This window comes from Chiloscyllium plagiosum, unplaced genomic scaffold (assembly GCF_037043375.1).
Source record: "Chiloscyllium plagiosum isolate Xiang-an unplaced genomic scaffold, Cpla_swu_hap1 HiC_scaffold_20, whole genome shotgun sequence".
NCBI classification, from domain to species: Eukaryota; Metazoa; Chordata; class Chondrichthyes; order Orectolobiformes; family Hemiscylliidae; genus Chiloscyllium; species Chiloscyllium plagiosum.
In genome coordinates, this window is record NW_028270158.1 from 55,498,601 (window position 1) to 55,518,726 (window position 20,126).

A 20,126-nucleotide genomic window follows, 5' to 3' on the forward strand; every position below is an offset into this window, starting at 1 on the left:
GTGGAGTTAATTCCCAAATAACTAACTTGAGCCCAGGCCACAGATGGGATGTTCAATTATGGATTGACCGGATAAGGAACCAGTCAGAGAATGCTCAATGATAACTGGTTAACATGGCGGGGAAGGGGGTGAATAAATAACATGTGCTAATATGAATTTAGCTGTAGTCGTAGAGGCGAATAGGCGTATAATCGAAGAGGCGTAATGAAGTGGGAGTGGGCTGTGCTGATGGGAGGGATGATTGATGGAAGCCACGTTTGCTTCTTGCCCAGGGTTTATTACATTTCCGGAGACGCCAGTCTGCTGTCATTTCAAATTGGCGCTATTTCTACCGTAATATCGCAAGCGCCAAATGTAACGCTGGTTTCTGGTACAGCAAGTTGGCAACCCTGCGTACCATTACTGCATCATCATGCAATTCTTAATCCTGCATAATAGAAAGCTTTGGAACAGTCTCTTCCAAGTTGATGTCACAGCATCTATTTCCATCAATTAATATTGTGACAAGCATAATATTTCAATGGCACTTTCACCTGTTTAATTCTTGACTATGGACCAATAATTGTACAACACTGAACATAAATATTGCAGTGGTGGGAAACGTTGGAACGTACCGCGATTTGATCATTTCAGAAATGGTGACAAACCAGAAACTTTTACAGGGATTAGTTCCACCGTCGTCCCTCACTACCACCCCCGCCCCCCTGCTTTGGTAGGGGTTTCCTTTAAGAGTGCTTCCTGAAATAAACCTGCCTTGTCCCAAGATCTGTCCTATTTGGTATGAGAGGGATGTGATGGTTTGGATCCTGTACAATCTTCCTCCGCCATGCGGCAGAGTAGGAGCATTGAAAGCAGAGAGCAGCTCTTGGTGGGGGGAGAGAGAGAGAGTGAGGCAGCGGCTGCGGGGAAGCGATGGGACTGAAGGCGGACTAAGGCAGGAACCATGGCATCGCCGCTGTGTACCTAGTGCAGGCACCGCTCTGCCTGGAAGGCAGAAAGGGAGGCTTTTGTGTTGTCCTTTTTAAAAATAATCCGGGGGAGGGGGGGGGGGGGAGGGGGGGTGGGGTGGGAGGTGTGGGGGAGAGAGCTGTTTTGGTTTGTGAAACAAGAGGCGAGGTGTTGGCTGGCTATGCCTATGACCCATCGGTAGCTCTCCCCCTGTCCCTGCCTCCATGCACTCACACTGCCAGGCACAATTTTCCTCTCTCTCTCTCTCTCTCTTGTCTCTCTCCAGCTCCTAAAACGTAGGATGCATCGGATATAAAAACACGCACATACATACATACACACACACACGCACACACACACATCAACAAGCCATGGGGAAAGATCAGGAATTACTGCAAGCTGTCAAAACCGAAGATGTACCTGCAGTGCAGAAGCTGTTGCAAAGGCCGAAACAAGGCAAAGCGAGTGAGTACCCTTTACACACCGTTCAATTGGCTGATGTGAATGTGCCTGTGGGTTTTTTTTTTGTACGTGTGTTTTGCAAATGTCCTGTTGTTGTGGAGTAGGAGGGGAGGGAGTTTGGTCTCTTGTTCAATATGGGCTCCCCTGCTTTCCAGATGCTGTTGGCGACTCTTGATATGGAGTAATCGGTGAGAGCGTAGCATTAGCCCCGAATAGTGCTGTCTGTCTCAAACAGCCTCCCTGCATTCCCTTAGCCGGTGCTCTCTGATCTAACAGCGCATTTTGGACATTGAGGTTTGCTAAGGTCAATGCTGGGGATCCTCGATTCCCCATCACTGGGGCAAGAGATTTGCAGATGGTTTGTGGCGAGATACAAAACACACAGTGAATCATTTCGAACAAGGAGAAGGTGGTGCTGCTGGCGGGCTGCACTGTTCTGTTACAGCAAGAAGTGGCCGACCAGAGAAAATCAGGCCAGTGACTAAAATGGTTAAATGGCTAATTCCAGAACAAGGCAATAGCTCAGAGCGTCGCTCCTGAGGAAGTACTAACTGGAGATTTTGCTTGACCCACTCTGTGTAGGGTGTAGTTGCTGTGTGTGATAGGAAAGGCTGGAGACTTGGAGGGGGGTATTGGCTATGACAGGTGCAGTGACCCCACACCCGGGCACTCTCGTTTGACATGATGCTGCTCCCCCACCTTCTCGGGACGTTCACTTCCAGCCGGATGCTCACTGGCTCGCACGCCCCAAATGGCCGGGGCGATTTATGATTTAACCCCTTGATTGATAGGCTGACAAGTGCCTGTTGATTACAAAGCGATAGATGCTGCATTTCTGGTAATTAGAAGCACTTTTTGCAGGGAGGCGCTTTAAATGATAGATCCCAATTCTAAAATTAGCCAGGATGAAACGAGGGAGACCTTGAGCTGGCAAACTCTCTGATGTAGTAATAACAGTGTTTTCGGAAGGGTTGTCTGGGATAAAGGAGTGATGTCTTCCCCAGTCTATCCTGGTTGCAAGTGAGATGAAAGTGCAACCCTTTTAAACAAGACATGGTGAGGATTTCTTAACTTGATGATGTTCACCATAATATTGGACGGGGAATCTATTTCAGTTGTATGCTTGCCTAAAGCTTGACTCTTTTTTTCCCCAAATATAAAGGATAGAATAATCATTTGAAGGGTACAGGGTGTGGGCAATATTATGGGAGAGTGTTAAAGTATTTTGATGTAAATAAGGCATGTTGTGATTAAGAATGATGGGATCAGTTAGAATCATTATTTACCACAATGAGAACCTGTCAGTTTGGAGATGTGAAGCCGTCCTGGTTGTGTTTCACAAAATCCATTTATTGGATACATGGAAGGTCTTTCAGGGGAGGACACCATATCTCTTTAAAAATAGTTCATTACTGATTTACCATTTCACAGCAAGTTCACATACAATGCATTCAATTGTTATTTTCTGGTGTTGACAGCCTTTGTGGATTAACTCTCCCTTTGACTTCTGCATGACCCCTGTTGAGAGTAGATTTTGAATGTGGGTCCTGTGCAAATAAATTGTTGGATTTCTCTCTGTCAGCTCTCTAATTTCACTGACTGAATGCACATTGTATCAGTGTTTACCAATAATGATCATATCTGTGATGATGATGCTATTTTCCTTGAGATAGCTAATGAAAATCTCTTGTACTGCACAGTCTGTCTTCTTGCTTATTGGTACTCCATAATTGGTGGCCAAGCCTTCAGCTGACAATGCCTTAAGCTCTGGAATTTCTTCCCAAAACCTCACCACCCTTTACCGCCCCCCTCTCTTCCTTTAAGCTATTGGTTGTAATATACATCGTTGGTTAACTATGTTGATATCGCCAGGGATGGCTCAGTGTCAAATTTGATCAAATAATTCCTCGTGTGAAATGTTGAGAGACATTTTACTATTACTGATGCAAGTTATGGTTATTAAGAAATAAACTGAGGAGATCATAGAACTTATTCTGAGGATAAACTGAGGATTTAAATAGCTGAAAGTGAGGCTTAATGCCAAATGCCCTGCCCAGCAGGTAGCTAGGTTAGGGTTGGTTTTGAGGGTGGATTGGGGGAGGGGTGTGGTGATGACTATCTCTTCCTAATGGGTCCAACTCAGGACCATAACTAATGCCTTTCCTACCCCCAGCCTTCAAACTTCTGACCCCCCCCCCCCCCCCCCACTCCCCACCATACCCATAATGGGACCTGCCAACATGAGCACCCCTTTTCACTTGATGAGCTGAATCTGGAACAATTGTCTGAGTCCCTAGTGCAGTGCCAGTAATGGCCACTGCTCCTGGTGATGCTGCTGGTACTGGAATGCTGCTAATCTCTTATTGGCCTGCATCTCTCTGAGGCGGGACTTGTTCATGTACAAGGGGAGCAGTCAACCCTTCACATAGCTGCGGACTTACCCACCCCTGTGCTTTTCATCAAGGAGGTGGGGAATCCAGAGCCCCATGTAATTCAACTCCAAGATGGTTGGCTCTTAATTGCCTTCTGAAGTGGTATAGCAAGGAGTTCATAAAAATGGGCAATAAACAGTGACTTTGCCAGCACAATCCACATTATTAGAATTTTTCTTTATTAAGTTAGGAACTCTGGTGTGTGCAACTCTAATGAAGGGGAGACAAACCTCTCCAAAGTATTAATCCCATGTGGCACTCTGTTCCTGTAATTGCTTTATTCATCCTGACTTCGACCACCTGCTTAACCTATTCCTAAATATTGATGTGGTTCCCTGTTTAATCATTAATTCTGGTTGCACATTTTGAACTCTGTGTGTATGATGCTAAGTCCAATGTCCTGTTCCCACCTCCCATGATAATACAAGGTACGGACTGGTTGGTTTCTTGGTTGAGAGCGTAGTCACTGACTCTGCAGCCCTGAACCATGAAGCAGTGTTTTTCAGAGAGGATGGGACAAAATATTTAGAACAATGATGAGAGGGGCCCTAAAGGTTTGAAACTGAAGACATAAAAGCTCTTTAAAAATTACTTGGATTTGCATTAACATTAATATTGAAGATTGAGAACTGGAAAACAGGATAGCTCTTGATAGCTTTTTTTTGGCTGGCAAAGACACGATGGGCCAAATGGTTTCTTTCCATGCTGTCTATTTCCATGATACTCCAAAATCATGTCAAAGTGTTGCAGAGCATCTCTGTGTTCCATTGTTATTTTATGATCATGCCATATGTGTAGTTATACGATTTCACTGCAAGTTGGTATGATGAATTAAAATCACCATTTTTATCCTCTAATTGATAAAACATAAAATGCCAACTGCAGCAATGCCAACTCCTGTGCTATGATATGCCTTAACAGATTAAAAGGTACATTTTATTTCAAATGGGATGATTCCTGGATTTCTGCCAGACTTTAGCAGTTTGAGGTTTGCGGTGACAATTCCATGCCTTTTGACCTTCAACACAATCACAGTGAAAATGATGTGGAAATTACAATGTGGATACAGGCCATAGAAGCCCAACTATTGTGTGTGTGTGTGTGTTTCTCTCTTTCTCTGACCTTTTCATTACCTGTGCACCTCCTTGAGCAAGCCTTTGGCCACCCGTCCTCCAGCTCATTGTCAGATTTTATCTGACAGAGCTCCTATATGCTACATTGTGATATTTTACCATGTGAAAGGTGCTGTCATGTGGCTGCAATCAGTGGCCTTACTTTAGACAGGTTCCCCTTCAAATATTGAAATAGAATGTGCATGGAGAGAAGCTCTTCCTGCAGTTGGCTAATGGCGTAGAACATCAGTCTGATGAAAACCTACCTCTTCCCCTACCTTCTACTTGTTATTGCAGTCTCAGTTCTGAATTGTGCCTTAGAATCTATTAAAGACAGTGAACAGAAGCAAATAGTTGTTCCTCACTCCAACCCACCACAGTTGTGTAAAGTTTTTACCCTCTGCATGGACATGGGTCTTAATGCCATATGCCCACTCTGTTCCTGTAATTGCTTTATTCATCCTGACTTCAACCACCTGCTTAACCTATTCCTAGGACTGATGCGGGTTAGTCAACATGGCTTTGTGTGTGGGAAATCATGTCTCGCAAACTTGATTGAGTTTTTTGAAGAAGTAACAAAGAGGATTGATGAGGGCAGAGCAGTAGATGTGATCTATATGGACTTCAGTAAGGCGTTCGATACGGTTCCCCATGGGAGACTGATTAGCAAGGTTAGATCTTATGGAATACAGGGAGAACGAGCCATTTGGATACTGGCTCAAGGGTAGAAGACAGAGGGTGGTGGTGGAGGAGGGTTGTTTTTCAGACTGGAGGCCTGTGACCCGTGGAGTGCCACAAGGATCGGTGCTGGGCCCTTTACTTTTTGTCATTTACATAAATGATTTGGATGCGAGCATAAGAGGTACAGTTAGTAAGTTTCCAGATGACACCAAAATTGGAGGTGTCGTAGACAGCGAAGAGGGTTATCTCAGATTACAACAGGATCTGGACCAGATGGGCCAATGTGCTGCGAAGTGGCAGATGGAGTTTAATTCAGATAAATGCGAGGTGCTGCATTTTGGGAAAGCAAATCTTAGCAGGACTTACACACTTAATGGTAAGGTCCTAGGGAGTGTTGCTGAACAAAGAGACCTTGGAGTGCAGGTTCAGAGCTCCTTGAAAATGGAGTCGCAGGTAGATAGGGTAGTGAAGAAGGCATTTGATATGCTTTCCTTTATTGGTCAGAGTATTGAGTACAGGAGTTGGGAGGTCATATTGTGGCTGTACAGGACATTAGTTAGGCCACTGTTGGAATATTGCGTGCAATTCTGGTCTCCTTCCTATCGGAAAGATGTTGTGAAACTTGAAAGGGTTCAGAAAAGATTTACAAGGATGTTGCCAGGGTTGGAGGACCTGAGCTACAGGGAGAGGCTGAACAGGCTGAAGCTGTTTTCCCTGGAGCATTGATGGCTGAGTGGTGACCTTATAGAGGTTTACAAAATTATGAGGGGCATGGATAGGATAAATAGGCAAAGTCTTTTCCCTGGGGATGGGGAGTCCAGAACTAGAGGGCATAGGTTTAGGGTGAGAGGAGAAAGATATAAAAGAGACCTAAGGGGCAACTTTTTCACGCAGAGGGTGGTGTGTGTATGGAATGAGCTGTCAGAGGATGTGGTGGAGGCTGGTATAATTGCAACATTTAAGAAGCATTTGGATGGGTATATGAATAGGAAGGGTTTGGAGGGATATGGGCTGGGTGCTGGCAGGTGGGACTAGATTGGGTTGGACTGAAGGGTCTGTTTCCATGCTGGACATCTCTATGACTCTGACTCTAAATGTTGATGTGATTCCCTGTTCAATCATTAATTCTGAATGCACATGTTGAACTCTGTGTGTATGATGCTGCAGTTGGAAACAAAGACTTGTGATGTCTCAGTTATATAATCAATGGAGTCTTTAAATAAGTATTAAGGAAAAGAAGCAATTGCACTAAAGCAATTGCCTTTTTTTTGTATTCATTCATGGAATGGGGCTGTTGTTGGCTGGCAAGTATTTATTGCCCACTGATAGCTGCCCTTGAGTAGATGGTGGTGAGCTGCCTTAATGAACTATTGTAGTCCATCTGATGTAGGTAGACCACAATATTGTTAGGGAGAGAGTTCCAGGATTTTGACCCAGTGACAAAGAAGGAATAGTGATACATTTTCGAGCCAGGATGGTGAGTGGCCTGGAGGGCAACTTGCAGGTGGATGTGTTCTCATGTATCTACTGCCCTTGTCCTTCTAGATGGTAGTGGTTGTGGAAGCCTTGGTGTCTAAAGAGCCTTGGTGGATTTCTGCAGTGGATCTTGTAGATGGTACATACTGCTGCTGCTGTCCATCATTGGTAGAGGGTGTGAATGTTTGTTACGATGACTTCGTTCACTGCAGCAACTTGTTTCGCCTAAATTGACTATGCAGTTCCTCACATTCCAACAGTGACTACACTTCCACAATCTAAATACTGCTGAAAAAAGACAAATTTGGCTAAAGATTTTCATCTTGCATTCCTCAGGATAGATCGCATCAAATGCCAATGTAAAAAGAACAACAATTTATAGTGTATAGGAAGTGGACCGTGGTGTTTTCCCTGTGGAAACATCTTGACCAATCAGAATCCACTATAATTGCTTTATTCATCTTTACTTTGATCAATTACTTAACCTGTTCCTAAATATTGATGTGGTTCCACTTAGCATTCTCTTCTTATACAGGTTTTCCCTTTACTTCTGTGAATTGTCCTGATAAGTGCAAGATGAGAAGGATAAACAAAATGTATGCTTTTCCAGTTCTGTATTATCAAACGCCTTCTGCCAAAATACTTCATTGGATGTAAAGTGCTTTGGAATGTCCCAAGGTTATGAAAGGGAAGAAAGGGAAGGCTTTCTTTCTTAATATTGTGCATTTCACAGCTTTAGGACAGCCCACCAAGAGAATACATGAGAAACGGAGTCACTGTTGTAATGTGGGAAACATGGCAGTCCATTTATATACAGCAAGGTCTCACAAATAGCAACATGACAGTGACCAAAAAACCTGGGCTTCAGCATATTGGCTAAGAGGTTAATTTTAGCCAAAATGCTAGGAGAACTCCCAATTCTGCTTGGCAATAGTGGCATTATATACCTGAGAGGGTAGGTAGGGCCTAGATATAAGGAGGGAATACAAGTTTTTCACAACCAGACATCTGAAGCCACGGTCTCCAAGGGTGAAGTGGATAGTTGGATCGAATGGTGTCATCCAAAAGGCAGCACCTTCAGCATTGGAGCACTGGGTATGTCAGCCAAGGTCTTCTTCTCTAGTCTCTACACTCCGATTTGAATAACGGCATCTATCTTAACAGTGGGAGTGTAAGCCACTGAGCCACGTTGTCACCCAGTGATTGATCTGTATACGAGTGGAGGGAAAATGCTGTTAAAAACCATACTTGTGCGGCCGATTCTCATGCACTCACCAGCATCAAACGTCTAGAAATTTGGCAGTAGATTGTGAGCAACCTTCTTATGAAGTTGCAGAAGAGCTGCTGTCATGGTGTGCCAATTCTGTCTGTCTTGTGTCACCCTCACCCATCCATCATGGTTTGCTGGTTCTGTGACACCTCTAAGTGACCTATTCCTGGGATGATGGGGGTTCTCCTATGAGGAAAGGTTGACCTGTACCTGTTGGAATTAGAAGAACGAGAGTTGAATGCTCTGGAAATATATAAAATCCTGAGGGGGCTTGATGGTTAGTGAACTGGCACAATGTTTCCTCTTGTGAGGAGAACTCAAACTGGGGGCACAATTTAAGAATAGGAGATCTCTTGTTTATGATGACGATGAGGAGAATTTTCCTCTCTCAGAGGAGTGTTAGTCTGTGGAATTCTCTTCCCCAGTGGAAGCTGTACCATTGAATTTATTCTCGGTTGAGTTGGATGACGTTTTGATAGACGTGGGAGACAAGGGCTATATGGGCTTGAGACCACAAGCAGATCAGCTATGACCTTATTGAATGATGGAGCAGAGTTGAAGAGTTGAGGGGCTTTCTGCTGCTCTCAAGTTACTTGTTCCTATGTTCCTTTATAATATCCATCATCCAACTGCATCTAGGTTGACATCTCTTTCTGCTACGTTCCAGAATCTCTTAGCTTGTCAGCTCAGCTCAAAATGCCAAAATTTTGACTTTTTTTTTCTGGTTGTCACTTATTAAACTTGGAGAGAGGAAAAGGGAATACATGCGTGCCTTTTATTCTTCTCATTTTAAATTCAGTCTTTTTATAACATTCTCTAGAACTGCTAAAGAGACATAGAGTCATAACAGTCATACAGCACCGAACTGGACCCTTAGGTCAAACCAGTCCTTGGCTGAACATAATCCCAAATTAAACTAGTCCCACTGCATGCGCTTGGAACCACACCCTTCCAAACCTTTCCTATTCATGTACTCATCTAAGTGTCTTTTAAACATTGTAACATCCAATTCAGAGAATAAAAAGATGTTTTTCTGGGGAAGGTTGTGGAATGTACTGTATCATGCTGAGGGAAAGTGAAAGATGGATTCGGATTGAGGAAATGAACGCTGGCCTGAACAGAATTAGTTGCTTTGTACAGCCTTATTGATTTTTCTTACCTATAGTATGTTGTCTTAAAACTGCTTATAACTCCAAGGAAGGAGAATTACTGTGGGTTTTGCAGAATACTTTGGAAGTATATACAGATTTTATTTTAAACAAAGCTATCAAACCAATGAAATGGAATACTACGAAATTGCACAATAAATCAGAAAGTAATGGGGAAGCCGAGCTGCTTGTTGAAGCACTTAGATTTAGGATGGATGGCTTTGTGCTTTGTCACCTACTTTCCACAATGGTAAAAATCATAAAATCGTACAGAATGAGACTATTCAATCCACTGTGCTTAGATTGACAGGTGGAAAGAGATTTCTGATTTGTCCCACTTCTTACTCATTTCTCTGCCCCACAGCAAATATTTCCCATTTTAAACTACTTCATTCCCCCATCCCAGAGCATCCTGCTTTTGGTATGCTACCCATGTTGCTCTAGAAACACTATTGGCAAAGTGGATGGCAAAAGTAGTGATTCATTCTGAATGCCTCTTTTTAAAATATTATTTATTCGTAGAATGTGGGCGTCACTGGTAAGGCCAGCATTAATTGCTCATGAACAAATGCTAATGAGCTGCCTTCCAGAACCACAATACTTCCAAAGCAGTGATAGGGAGGGAGCTGCGGAATTTTGAGCCAGTGATGATGATAGAATCGCAACATTTCCATATCAGGATTATATGTTCATTGTCAAGATTAGAGCGGTGCTGGAAACGCACAGCAGGTCAGGTAGCATCCGAGGAGCAGGAAAATCGACATTTCGGGCAAAAGCCCTCCATCAAATGTCGATTTTCTTGCTCCTCAGATGCTGCCTGACCTGGTGCGCTTTTCCAGCACCACTCTAATCTAGACTCTGACTTCCAGCATCTGCAGTCCTCACTTTTGCCTTATGTGTTCATCGGAACATTGGAGGGAAACTTAGAGGTGGTGATCCCATGTACCTGCTGTCCTTGCTCTGCTGGTTGGTAGATGTTGTGGTTACTGAAGAAACAGTTGAAGAAATTTTGATGAGTTGCCACACCATATCTTGTAGATGACAGGGGGAACATCCACTGTAAGGCATCCACTTGCATCCTCATTCGAGATTCTCTATTCTGAATATAGGGGGCCACTTACTATGCAAGGATTGTGTGGTGCCGACTGTTTACAAGCTGCCGCTCAATATCAAGTCATGGAGAAATGAAATAGTTGTGTTTGCAGATCATAATGTAAAGGTGCACGACAGATTCCATTGTTACTGTATTGGCTTTGTGGAGGTATCACCATTGAGTCAAAAGATTGTAGGTTCAGTTCACACTCTAGGGATATAGCATACTGATCCCTACAATACTGAAGGAGTGCTGAAATGTCAAGGGTGTTTTTTTTGGTGATATATAAAGCTAAGGCTTGGTTTCCACCCAATATTGTTCTTATCTGGCTGTAAGAGTCCTTTGGAATGTCCCAAAATTCAGAAAGTCATTGTACAAAGGCAAGTATTTGTTGTTTTCTGTTGGAGAGGTTGTCCCATTTATATTTTCTCAAGAGCTGATATTTGCGCATCATTTAATATGTGTACTCTTTCAAATTTTGTAATCTATTGTTGAAATGTTTGATGCAGCTATAAGACGTTCTGTATTATTCACTTTTTTGAAAACAGAAGAAGAGAAATCTGTTGTATGATGACTCTTCAGTGACTTAGTGAATATTGGACAGAGTATAATTTCCTTTAGAAAAATGATCAGATTACAACCATATTTAATGACTAAGCACCATGCTTCACTTTGCAAAAGACATGATAATACAAATGACATGCTTTTTAATAATGTGTGGTACATTGAGCAATTAAATGTAATTTGAATGAGTAGATGCAGTTTTACAGTGCCTGATCTTATTATCTAAAATACAGAGATGCTCATTGTATTTGGAGTGGCGATTGGATGGGAGGAGAAAGCGGGCATTATTTTATCTGAGTTTGTTATTGTTTCCAGAGAATTGGAGTTTATCAAATCAGAGTATTGCTTGACGTGTCAATGTGTTGACTTATTTACCATTGTAAAAAAAATTATGAAAGTACTGGGTACTGTAATAAAATGAATGAATTATCATGCAATTTCCTTCCCAAACTCTCACAATGCCTATAGTTAATGTGGATTATAGTTCAGTGAAGTATTTCTCTTAAAGAAAACAAAGTGCTTTATTCTATTGAACTATCAGACAAACGTCAGATGAGTTTGAATCATTGAGTGACATGTTTTACTGGTGTTTTAAGAGTGAATGATCCTGCCTGGCAGAACCAAGAGGTTCCTGCCCATTGATGCTTGATGACTGACTGTAGCCAATTACTTGTGAGTGAATTTGAATGACTGTGACATCTAAGTGGCAGGACTGCTGGATGGTTTTTAATATAGCGATTGCACTTCATAACCATATAGGAACATAAGTATGATGGCGCAACAACCAATCCTTTTCCCTGACTGAAGACACTGACATTTGCCAGGGCTGTGGTTCATTATGAGCCAGTCACCATCAAATGACTGACAACTAATAGCATTTCAGAGCCAAGTTAGCCCAACTTCCTGTTGCATTGAAAATTCTTTCTTGTCGAGTCAAGTAGAAGTTCTATGTTAGGAAACAATGAGCTGTTAAAATATAGGAGAAACTGAGGACTGCAGATGCGGGAGATCAGAGCTGAAAATGTGTTGCTGGAAAAGCGCAGCAGGTCAGGCAGCATCCAAGGAGCAGAAGAATCGACGTTTCAGGCATGAGCCCTTCTTCAGCTGTTAAAATATAGCCTTTTAAACTTAAATTACAAGCTAAAAATGAGGCAATGCTGCAAGTTATGAACAATGTATTTTGCCAGACTGAGTTCTGCGGTCTTAAATACTAATGTGCATCATTGTGCTATCCCTTTGAATGAGCTGATCAAGATTAAAGTTAAGAATCATGGTATTTGAATATAGGAGAACACACACTGGGTCCAGCAAACAGTGGAGGGCTTGGACATCTTTTATACATCTTATATGTGGCTATCATTTGAGAAAGAACATCAAACAGCTTGAATTTGGTTCTCCATTTGGGCACTCACTATTTGTAAGAGCGATATTAGACCAAGGGTTGGCTGTTTCAATGTGGGAGCATCACAATGCGAAGAAAGTGACCAACATCTCTCTTAAATACTGACCCGGAAATTGCAACCTTTCAAAAACGGATATCAATCATGAGCAACTGATGTGGCTAAATCTGATTTTCATCCATTCCTTTAATCTGGCCAGCTGAGATTACTAGTAATCTCCATCACTAAGGTCAGATAACATAGCACAGATTAAGACTGAAATGTCATCCTGCCTGGTCTGTGGCATTCAATTCCAAACCAGACAGTTTATGTACTAACTGAGCCTTCAGTGGATATAAAATAAAGATGGTGCGAGGCATAAGGACCACCACAGTCTTTTTAGCTATTCTACCCAAGTGGCTGAAAACTATATAGCATCGCTTCAGTTGTATGCTTGACATAGTATGTATGCTGTAAATACCAATCGTACGGAAATTGTACTAAATTGTCTTAGAGTGGAATATATTGTATGCTGGAAAGTTGATTCTAAAACACTTTCCATGACATTCAACTTGAAATGTTTCAGCATGTATTTAGTTGGTTAGCTCAGTTGGCCGAATGGCTGGTTTGTGATGCCAACAGCGTGGGTTCACTTTTTGTAATGGCTGAGTTTACCTTGAAGGACTCTGTGCAAAAGAGATGTTATAAATACAATAATTTTTAAAAATCTGCATCTTCATTGACTTTCTGTCTTCAAAAGTCAGGAGGATTCAGTACAGAAACAAAAAGAAAGGGATGGGTCAAACCATGGCAGATGGTGTTCAATATGAGCAAGTCTAAGGCCATTCATTGATCTCCTTAATGATGAGACCAGGAGCTTTAAATGATTGGTGTGTCAAGTCCAAGGGGCCTTTACAGGCTAGAGGTCAGGTAGAAATGGTTGCTTTTATCTCAAAGCAGTTGAAATTGATGAAGCTTGGCCAGACTGCATCTGGAATTCAATGTTCAGTTTTCGTGAAGGCTTTTGAGGAGATAAATTGTAGATTCACCAGAATGACAGCAGGGTTGAAAGTTAGGTTATGAAGACAGGTTGTCGGAGCATAGATTATTCCTTCAGTTTAGATTGTTGACAGTGATCAAATCAAAATATTTTAAATAATTAGTAGATTCATTAGAATAGATACAGAGCAACTGTTTCCTCTTGGGAGGCGAATCCGGAACAAAAGACGAATACTTAATATTAGAACCAAGCTGATCAGGAGCAGCTATTGAATTAAAAGATAGTGGAAATCTGAAATTCCCTCCAGAAGGCTGGGGTTGCTGCATCAGTTTAAATTTTCAATAGTTTTCTTTTGTTCAGTGAGGTTATGAAGGAACTAAGAGCAAAGAATGGGAAGATGAAGTTGAGCTGGGATCAGCAATAATTTCATTGAATGATGGAGTGGTCCTGTATGATCTGTTTCTGTTTGGATTTTCAATGTACATTATTTGTGAAGAGCTTACATCGCATGGACTTAACCTCTTCAACCTGAGAAGGGCAAAACTTTAAAATAAAGGAACGTAAATAAATAAACCCAGAATGTACTCGTGCTCTGATAAAATGACCCGTTAAAATCCATTATAATCTCAGTAGACGGGACAACAGATAATATAAGATTAAATGACTACTTTGGCCCATTTTAGTTATGATCAGTAAAATTTGTGTTCAGCAATAAACTCACAATTGAGTTAACTTCACCTTGTGCTTTGGTTTCCAATTAATACTAAATCAAAGAACATGTTCTGCTACTGTAAATGTTTGCAAAAAAAATCACTGATGAAGAATGAAGAAGTTGACACTGTGTGAAGACTAAATGCAAGGGTACCAGTTATAATACCTTAAATTATAGGAAGAATAAAGGTTTATAAGATGCACTAACAATGTGTGCAGACTATACAGGTCAGTGTGTTTTCTACTGCATGCAGATACCGTAGGCTTGTGCCTTTGTATGGACCAATCTTTGAAGAAGTAAAACAACAGTGTTTCAGTGGGAGAATTCTGCTTTGCTCTTGTAAAATATATTATTCATTCACAGCTTCAGAGTATTGCCAAATTTTCCCCATGGCTGTAGGTTAATTTCAAAGACTATGTTTTGACAACTTAATGTGATGCTTTCTATCATAATTTTTTAAATTACGTTGGGCCAAATTTTTATAGTAGCACTAAAATAGGTGAATCTGGCTTTTAGATGTTATTTTCTCTCTATATGATTGCTTTATAATTCTGATGGAATTACTCTGTGCACTGTGTCTGCTTCATATGCACTTCAGCTCCCAAATGCCTCAAGTATTATATTTTATTAATAGGAATAGTACAGTCAGACTGTTGTTCTGTGTGATATTTATTTAGATTGAAGGGAATACTCATGGATGATGATTAAGTACTATTGATGGAATGCCCCCCTCATTTGTAATGAATGTTGGGCTCTATCTCTTTATTGCTATGAATTCTCATTTTATTTTACTGTTCTCTGCTCATTTAAGCACCAATAGATCATGAATCAATTGAAAAGGTAATGGCAGGAAGGCACACTGCTCACACACACACACAAACTGGTGCTTCTGTCTCATAGGAGGCCTTATAACTCCTTGAGCTTATTTCATCTTGAACTTAGATCATGGATGAACTGGATCTTAACTCTATTTACCCGCCCTCATTCTATAACGCTCCACACCTTTTGTCAAATGAAATTCTGTCAATCTCTTAGAATCTACTGAAATTTGCATTGAAATTCAACCTGTTTGGATGTTAGAGTTCCAGATTTCCATCACACAGTGTAAGATACTGCTTCCTGACAGTGCCCATGAATGGCTTAGCTCCGATGTTCCGCTTATGCTGTCTTGTTCACAATTCCCAAATCAAATGGACCTGCAGGAACTTTGGCCTCTTCCATTTAATCTCTCAAGCCTGGTCTGCCACTTTACGAGATCATGGCCAATCTGTGACCTAACCCTGTATTGCCCCCTTTGATCCATATCCTTTGATACCTTTGGCTAACAAAAATCAATCAATATTTTTAAAAAATCGACAATTGTGAAGAGAGGTCTAACCTCAACCACCCTTTGTACAAAGCAATAATTTAACTCCTAAAAAGTCTGACTCAAATTTTTTTGACTGTGCTCCTAGTCCTAGACTTCCAAATGAGCAGAAATATCTTCTTCCCTTATTATTTTACAATCTTCAATCAATTGATCCCTGAACATTTTTGAATTCTGGCAGGTACAGCCCTTGTTTATACAATCTGTAGTCCTAATTTCACCCTTGTAGATTCTTAAAAGTATTATTCTGGTAAACCAACATTTACAAGGCATGGTGCCTAAAACTCCTCTTGATGTGGTCTAACTAGAATTTTGTATGACTGAAGCATAACTTCTATTCTGCTGTATTCTAGTACTGTATAAATACAAACCAGCATGCAATTAGCCGATTTACTTGTTTCATTTTCACCTGTCTATCCAATTGATTCCTTCAATTGATTCCTTTAATCACCTTATGTACTAGGAAGCAATGGGAGATCTATTGACTCATTACCTGGTGTGATTCTCCTCAGCAAAATATCTTGACTCAAATTGGTACCTTTGGGTGGCAAGTATTAGAAACTGAGCCAGATACTGAAACCATAGTATTCTGTCCATTATATGGACCTATCTATGCAATAATTTGTCTCCTGTTTTGAAATAAAGACTCAATGCACATTCTCTCAACTAATTCACTCCTTCTTCAATGTAATAAAATTGTCTTTCTCAGTTTTCCATTTTGTCCACAAGTTTGAAAACCCAAGTCAGCTTTCTGCTGCTTATCGATTGGGCTGTATTGTCCAGTACAGGCTCCAGCCTCTCCATTAGCATTCTTGGTGGAAATAAACTGAATTGAGTTTTGCGCTGGCTAAAGACCACATCTTTTTATCTTACCTTATTTTTAATGGGAGTAGGATTGTTTTGCAACAAATACTGAGGAAGCAATTGTAGCAGTTTTATAAAGCAAGATACTGAGACTCATTGTAAGTTGTGTTTACACTGTTGCTTTGCAAACAGTGAAGAATGGTGTAAATAGATGACATGGCACTGGAACTCATGTAAAATGAGATTCAGTCGGTAACAGGTCGCTGATTGGTTTGTGGAATTGTGACCAGTTATGGATGCTACAGGTCATCAACCTGATGACAACTCTCTGATTGGTTCCTGGGTAAGTGAACAGCTTGTGGGTGTTAATGATACAGTGGAAGCCTTCAGACCACTCGAAAGGGAGGTGGTATCTCTCTCTATCTCTGCAGTAAATAATACTGAAATTGAAAAAAGCCAGTTATTTCCACCCAACAGTTTTTGTAAGCTGTTGCTTTTAACTGATAAGTCAAAGACTTCATAATGTGTGAACCAATCACTCTTTGTCTCCTGTGAAGAAGTGAAGGAAATATAGAGAAAGATCAGAGAACTGAAGGACTCGGGAAACAAAGTTTTTTAAAAAGATTTGTTCATAGGATAGGGGTGTCACTCGTTAGGCCCAGCATTTATTACCCATCCCTAATTGCCCAGAAGGCAGTTAAGAGTCAAACATATTTCTGTGGGTCTGGAGGCACATGTAAGCTAAACCAGGTAAGGATAACAGTTTCCTTCCCTAAAGGACATAAATGAGCCAAACTGGTTTATCAGACCATCAGCAATGGATTTATGATCATTTAGACTTGTAATTCCATTTTTTAAAGTACATTTAAATTCCACCCACTGCCTTGGCAGCATTTGAACACAGGTGACCAGAACATTACTTTGGATTAACAGTCCAAAGCCATCCTTAGCCCCAGTTCCTCCTTAAATTGGTCAGTCTTTCCAACTCTAAAACTTTCTGTGATTCCTTCATTCCTTCAAATCTGGCCTCTTCCACATATCCATAATTTCCTTTGTCTCCACTGTTGGTAGTTTTAGCTTCAGCTTCCTAGGGCCTAACCATTGTAATTCCCTCTCACAAGTCTCAATCTCTGAATCTCCCTCATCTGGTTCTGCTCATTTAAAGTGCTCACCTTTTTGGTCACTTGTCCTGATATATTCTGATGTAGCTCAATGTCAAAAACTACCCAATGACTTGAAACATCTTGGGACAGTAAAAGTGTTTATATAACAACAGGTTACTTTGTTGTATTTACATACATTATGGACTGGATTTGTTTAAGTTCTTGTCTCCCTGGCCCATATTAATGTTTAGGGTGTAGGTTTGCTCGCTGAGCTGTAGGTTTGATATCCAGACATTTCATTACCTGGCTAGGTAACATCATCAGTGGCGACCTCCAAGTGAAGCGAAGCTGTTGTCTCCTGCTTTCTATTTATATCTTTCTCCTGGATGGGGTACCTGGGGTTTGTGGTGATGTCATTTCCTGTTCGTTTTCTGAGGGGTCAATAAATGGCATCTAGATCTATGTGTTTGTTTATGGTGTTGTGGTTGGAGTGCCAGGCCTCTAGGAATTCTCTGGCATGTCTTTGCTTAGCCTGTCCCGGGATAGATGTGTTGTCCCAGTCGAAATGGTGGTTTTTTTCATCCGTGTGTAGGGCTACGAGGGAGAGAGGGTCGTGTCTTTTTGTGGCTAGCTGGCATCCTGGTGGCTAACTTTCTTCCTGTTTGTCCTACGTAGTGTTTGTGGCAGTCCTTGCATGGAATTTTGTAGATGACGTTGGTTTTGTCCATGGGTTGTACTGGGTCTTTTAAGTTTGTTAGTTTTTGTTTGAGAGTGTTGGTGGGTTTGTGTGCTACTAGGATTCCGAGGGGTCTTAGTAGTCTGGCTGTCATTTCTGAAACTTCTTTGATGTATGGTAAGGTGGTTAGGGTTTCTGGCTGTGTTTGGTCTGCTTGTCGTGGCTTGTTCTTGAGGAATCTGCACACTGTATGTTTTGAGTAGCCGTTCTTCTTGAATACGTTGTATAGGTGGTTCTCCTCTGTTTTCCGAAGTTCGTCTGTGCTGCAGTGTGTGGTGGCTCGTTGGAATAGTGTTCTTTGTTTGTGTATGTTGGGATGGTTGCTGGTGTAGTTAAGTATTTGGTCAGTGTTTGTCGGTTTTCTGTATACCATATTAAAGTAGAATGTGATGTGGTAAAACACTTCCAGATGGAAAACATTGTGTTAATTATATGTAGCATCAGTCTGAGAAGAGTTGACTTGTTTTAATCAGGTAAAGTTCTGTAAAATATGTGCCCATGCACAGCAGTGTGTTATGATTCCGTGACCCTGTCACACATGCAACACAAATTTAATTGGCTCTGTGATTCTTGTGTGTTTGACCTTATTGCTTGATGACTTAGCTATTCATTTTAATCAATGCATCAAGGTGCCTTCTAGTAGTCAGAACCTTTTGTGTTTGAGTTAATTTGAACGAGCCTCCACATTTACTTTTATCATTGCTTTAGCCTTATCCAAAAATAGCATACAGAAGAAAAAATGACAATTCATGCATTTATTTGCTGTTTTTCATATTTCTGGATGTCTTAAATTGTCTTGCAGCCCATGAGGTACTCATGAAGTGTAGTTAGTGTAATGATGAAGCATTGACAGAGCTGTTCATAGCAAGATCCCAGGTAGTTAAGGACATCCGGAAAATCTTGTCTCCTTCTCTTCACACCAGCAGCCATGGGATCCTTAATGCCAAGCATTATCATACAGAAGTGCTGACAAATAGGAAGGTGACAGTGCAATGACATCATCTCTGAACTAGGAATCCCAACATTCTGAGGACCTGGTTTAAAGTCTGCTATGGCAGAGGCTGAAATTGAATTAAATGCTCACCTCGTGGCAACCATGTTGAATGTAATGAAAACTCATTTAGTTCATAATGCCCTTTAAGTGCTATTCTTAGCTGATGGCAGCCCCACAACCCCCTGCCCTCAACATGTGATGTGACACCCACAGCAATGGATGACTGCCCTTCGGGATGGCCTGAGCAAGCCATCAAAATGTGACAAAAGCTAAGGAAGAGAATGAACCTGTATGGCTAAAACAACAAGCCTCAGGACTGTTTCTGCACCCCGCCCCCCCTCCCTCCGGATCATTGCCATTCTCCCAATTCTTCCAGAGGCTCCAGCAGGAGTTGATTTGCTCTTCCAACACAGCAGAATAAATTGTTAATGCTTGCGATGCCTACAGAGGTAAAATGGGGCAGTTTGTTGAAAATGGAGGCGTCAAAATTTCAGTCTCCTGTCCAGCTCAAAATAACTGGTGTACTTAACCTCTTGGAAATGCCAGCTTTGTAATTAATACCATAGAATTCTACAGTATGGGTAGAGCCCATTTGGCCCATCGAGTCAACACTAACCCTCTGAAGAGCATACCACCCACCTTCTCCCCATAACCCAGCATTTGTCATGGCTAATCCATTGAGCCTGCACATCTTTGGATGGTGGGAGGAAACCAGAGCACCCGGTGGAAAATGTACAAACTCCACACAGACAGTCGCCCGAGGTTAGAATTGAACTGGGCCCCTGGGGATGCTGTGAGGCAGCAGTGCTCATCACTATGTCATATCAATGGTGATGTCAAACAGAT

The 20,126-nt window shown here is 41.5% G+C and overlaps 1 protein-coding gene across 9 annotated transcripts in view; it reads left to right on the forward strand.

Moving 5' to 3' along the window:
* Window positions 1-1,079: 1,079 nt before the first annotated feature.
* Window positions 1,080-20,126, forward strand: part of caskin1 (CASK interacting protein 1) — a 647,172-nt gene continuing 628,125 nt past the window's right edge. For 7 of the 9 annotated variants that reach the window (XM_043711209.2, XM_043711211.2, XM_043711215.2 and 4 more), the window contains exon 1: window positions 1,081-1,413. In XM_043711209.2, coding sequence (XP_043567144.2) covers window positions 1,320-1,413 — 94 coding nt within the window. In that variant the 5' untranslated portion in view covers window positions 1,081-1,319. Of the gene's footprint in view, window positions 1,414-20,126 lie in introns of all 9 variants that reach the window. The other 2 variants (XM_043711208.2, XM_087997968.1) reach the window with 1 other exon arrangement.